Source organism: Haliaeetus leucocephalus, unplaced genomic scaffold (assembly GCF_000737465.1).
Source record: "Haliaeetus leucocephalus isolate CR32 unplaced genomic scaffold, Haliaeetus_leucocephalus-4.0 Scaffold337, whole genome shotgun sequence".
NCBI lineage: Eukaryota > Metazoa > Chordata > Aves > Accipitriformes > Accipitridae > Haliaeetus > Haliaeetus leucocephalus.
The window spans coordinates 55,639-56,520 of record NW_010972773.1 but is presented as its reverse complement, the minus strand read 5'-3'; the positions used below and the strand labels follow the sequence as shown (position 1 = coordinate 56,520).

Genomic DNA, 882 nt, shown 5'->3' with positions numbered 1-882 from the left:
AAATTAAGGCTGCATGCGGAGGGCCCCGTCCAACCTCACCACCTCCCCGTTGACCATGGGGTTTTCAGCCAAGGCCTGGACGAGGTGGGCGTATTCGAGGGGGTGTCCCAACCGCGAAGGAAAAGGCACTTGTTGCCCCAAAAAATTACGAACTCGTTCGGGCAAACCAGCCAATAACGGAGTGGAGAACAAACCTGAGGGGAAAACAACACCCCCCGCCCCAGAAAAAAAAAAAAAATTAAAAGGAGTGAATTACAGCCCTCCCCCCCTCCCATTTCCCATTCGATGTGTCGTCCTCCCTCAAAAAAAAAACTTAAAGGGGGTGAATTATGTGTGTGTGTCCCCCATATCCTCACCTGGAGCAATGGTGACCACCCGGATCCCCAGCGGCGCCAGGTCACGGGCGATGGGGAGGGTCATACCCACGATGCCGCCCTTGGAAGCCGAATAAGCTGCTTGACCCACCTATAAAGGACACACGTGAGCTTTTTTGGGGGCGTCTTCCCCCCCCCCCAACCCCAATCATCGTTTGCCGGTGCTCACCTGCCCCTCGAAGGCAGCCACGCTGGCGGTGTTGACCACCAGACCTCGGTGGCCGTCGGGGTCGGGTTTGTTCTGGCTCATCAGGCGGGCACTGAGGCGGATGACGTTGAAGGTCCCCACTAAGTTCACCTGGGGGGGGGGAGCGGCGGGGAGGGAGGTTGGGGTCTGGGGACACCCCCAAACCTGACTGACACCCCCACGGCCCCCCGTGCTGTGCCTGGGATTACCCTTGATCCCCAAGGTCACCCTGTTGAGTGGGGACACCCCACAACCATGACCACCCTATTGACTGGGGACACCCCACAACCATGACCACCCTATTGACTGGGGACACCCCAC

General features: G+C 59.0%; 1 protein-coding gene across 1 annotated transcript; it reads right to left on the bottom strand.

The window, feature by feature from the left end:
* Positions 1-3: 3 nt before the first annotated feature.
* Positions 4-818, bottom strand: HSD17B10 (hydroxysteroid (17-beta) dehydrogenase 10). The gene is made up of 4 exons (XM_010571514.1): positions 813-818; positions 544-672; positions 357-465; positions 4-194 (listed from the first exon to the last, which is right to left on the bottom strand). Exons 1-4 carry the CDS (start codon positions 816-818, stop codon positions 4-6), a joined length of 435 nt encoding a protein of 144 aa, XP_010569816.1.
* Positions 819-882: the final 64 nt, after the last annotated feature.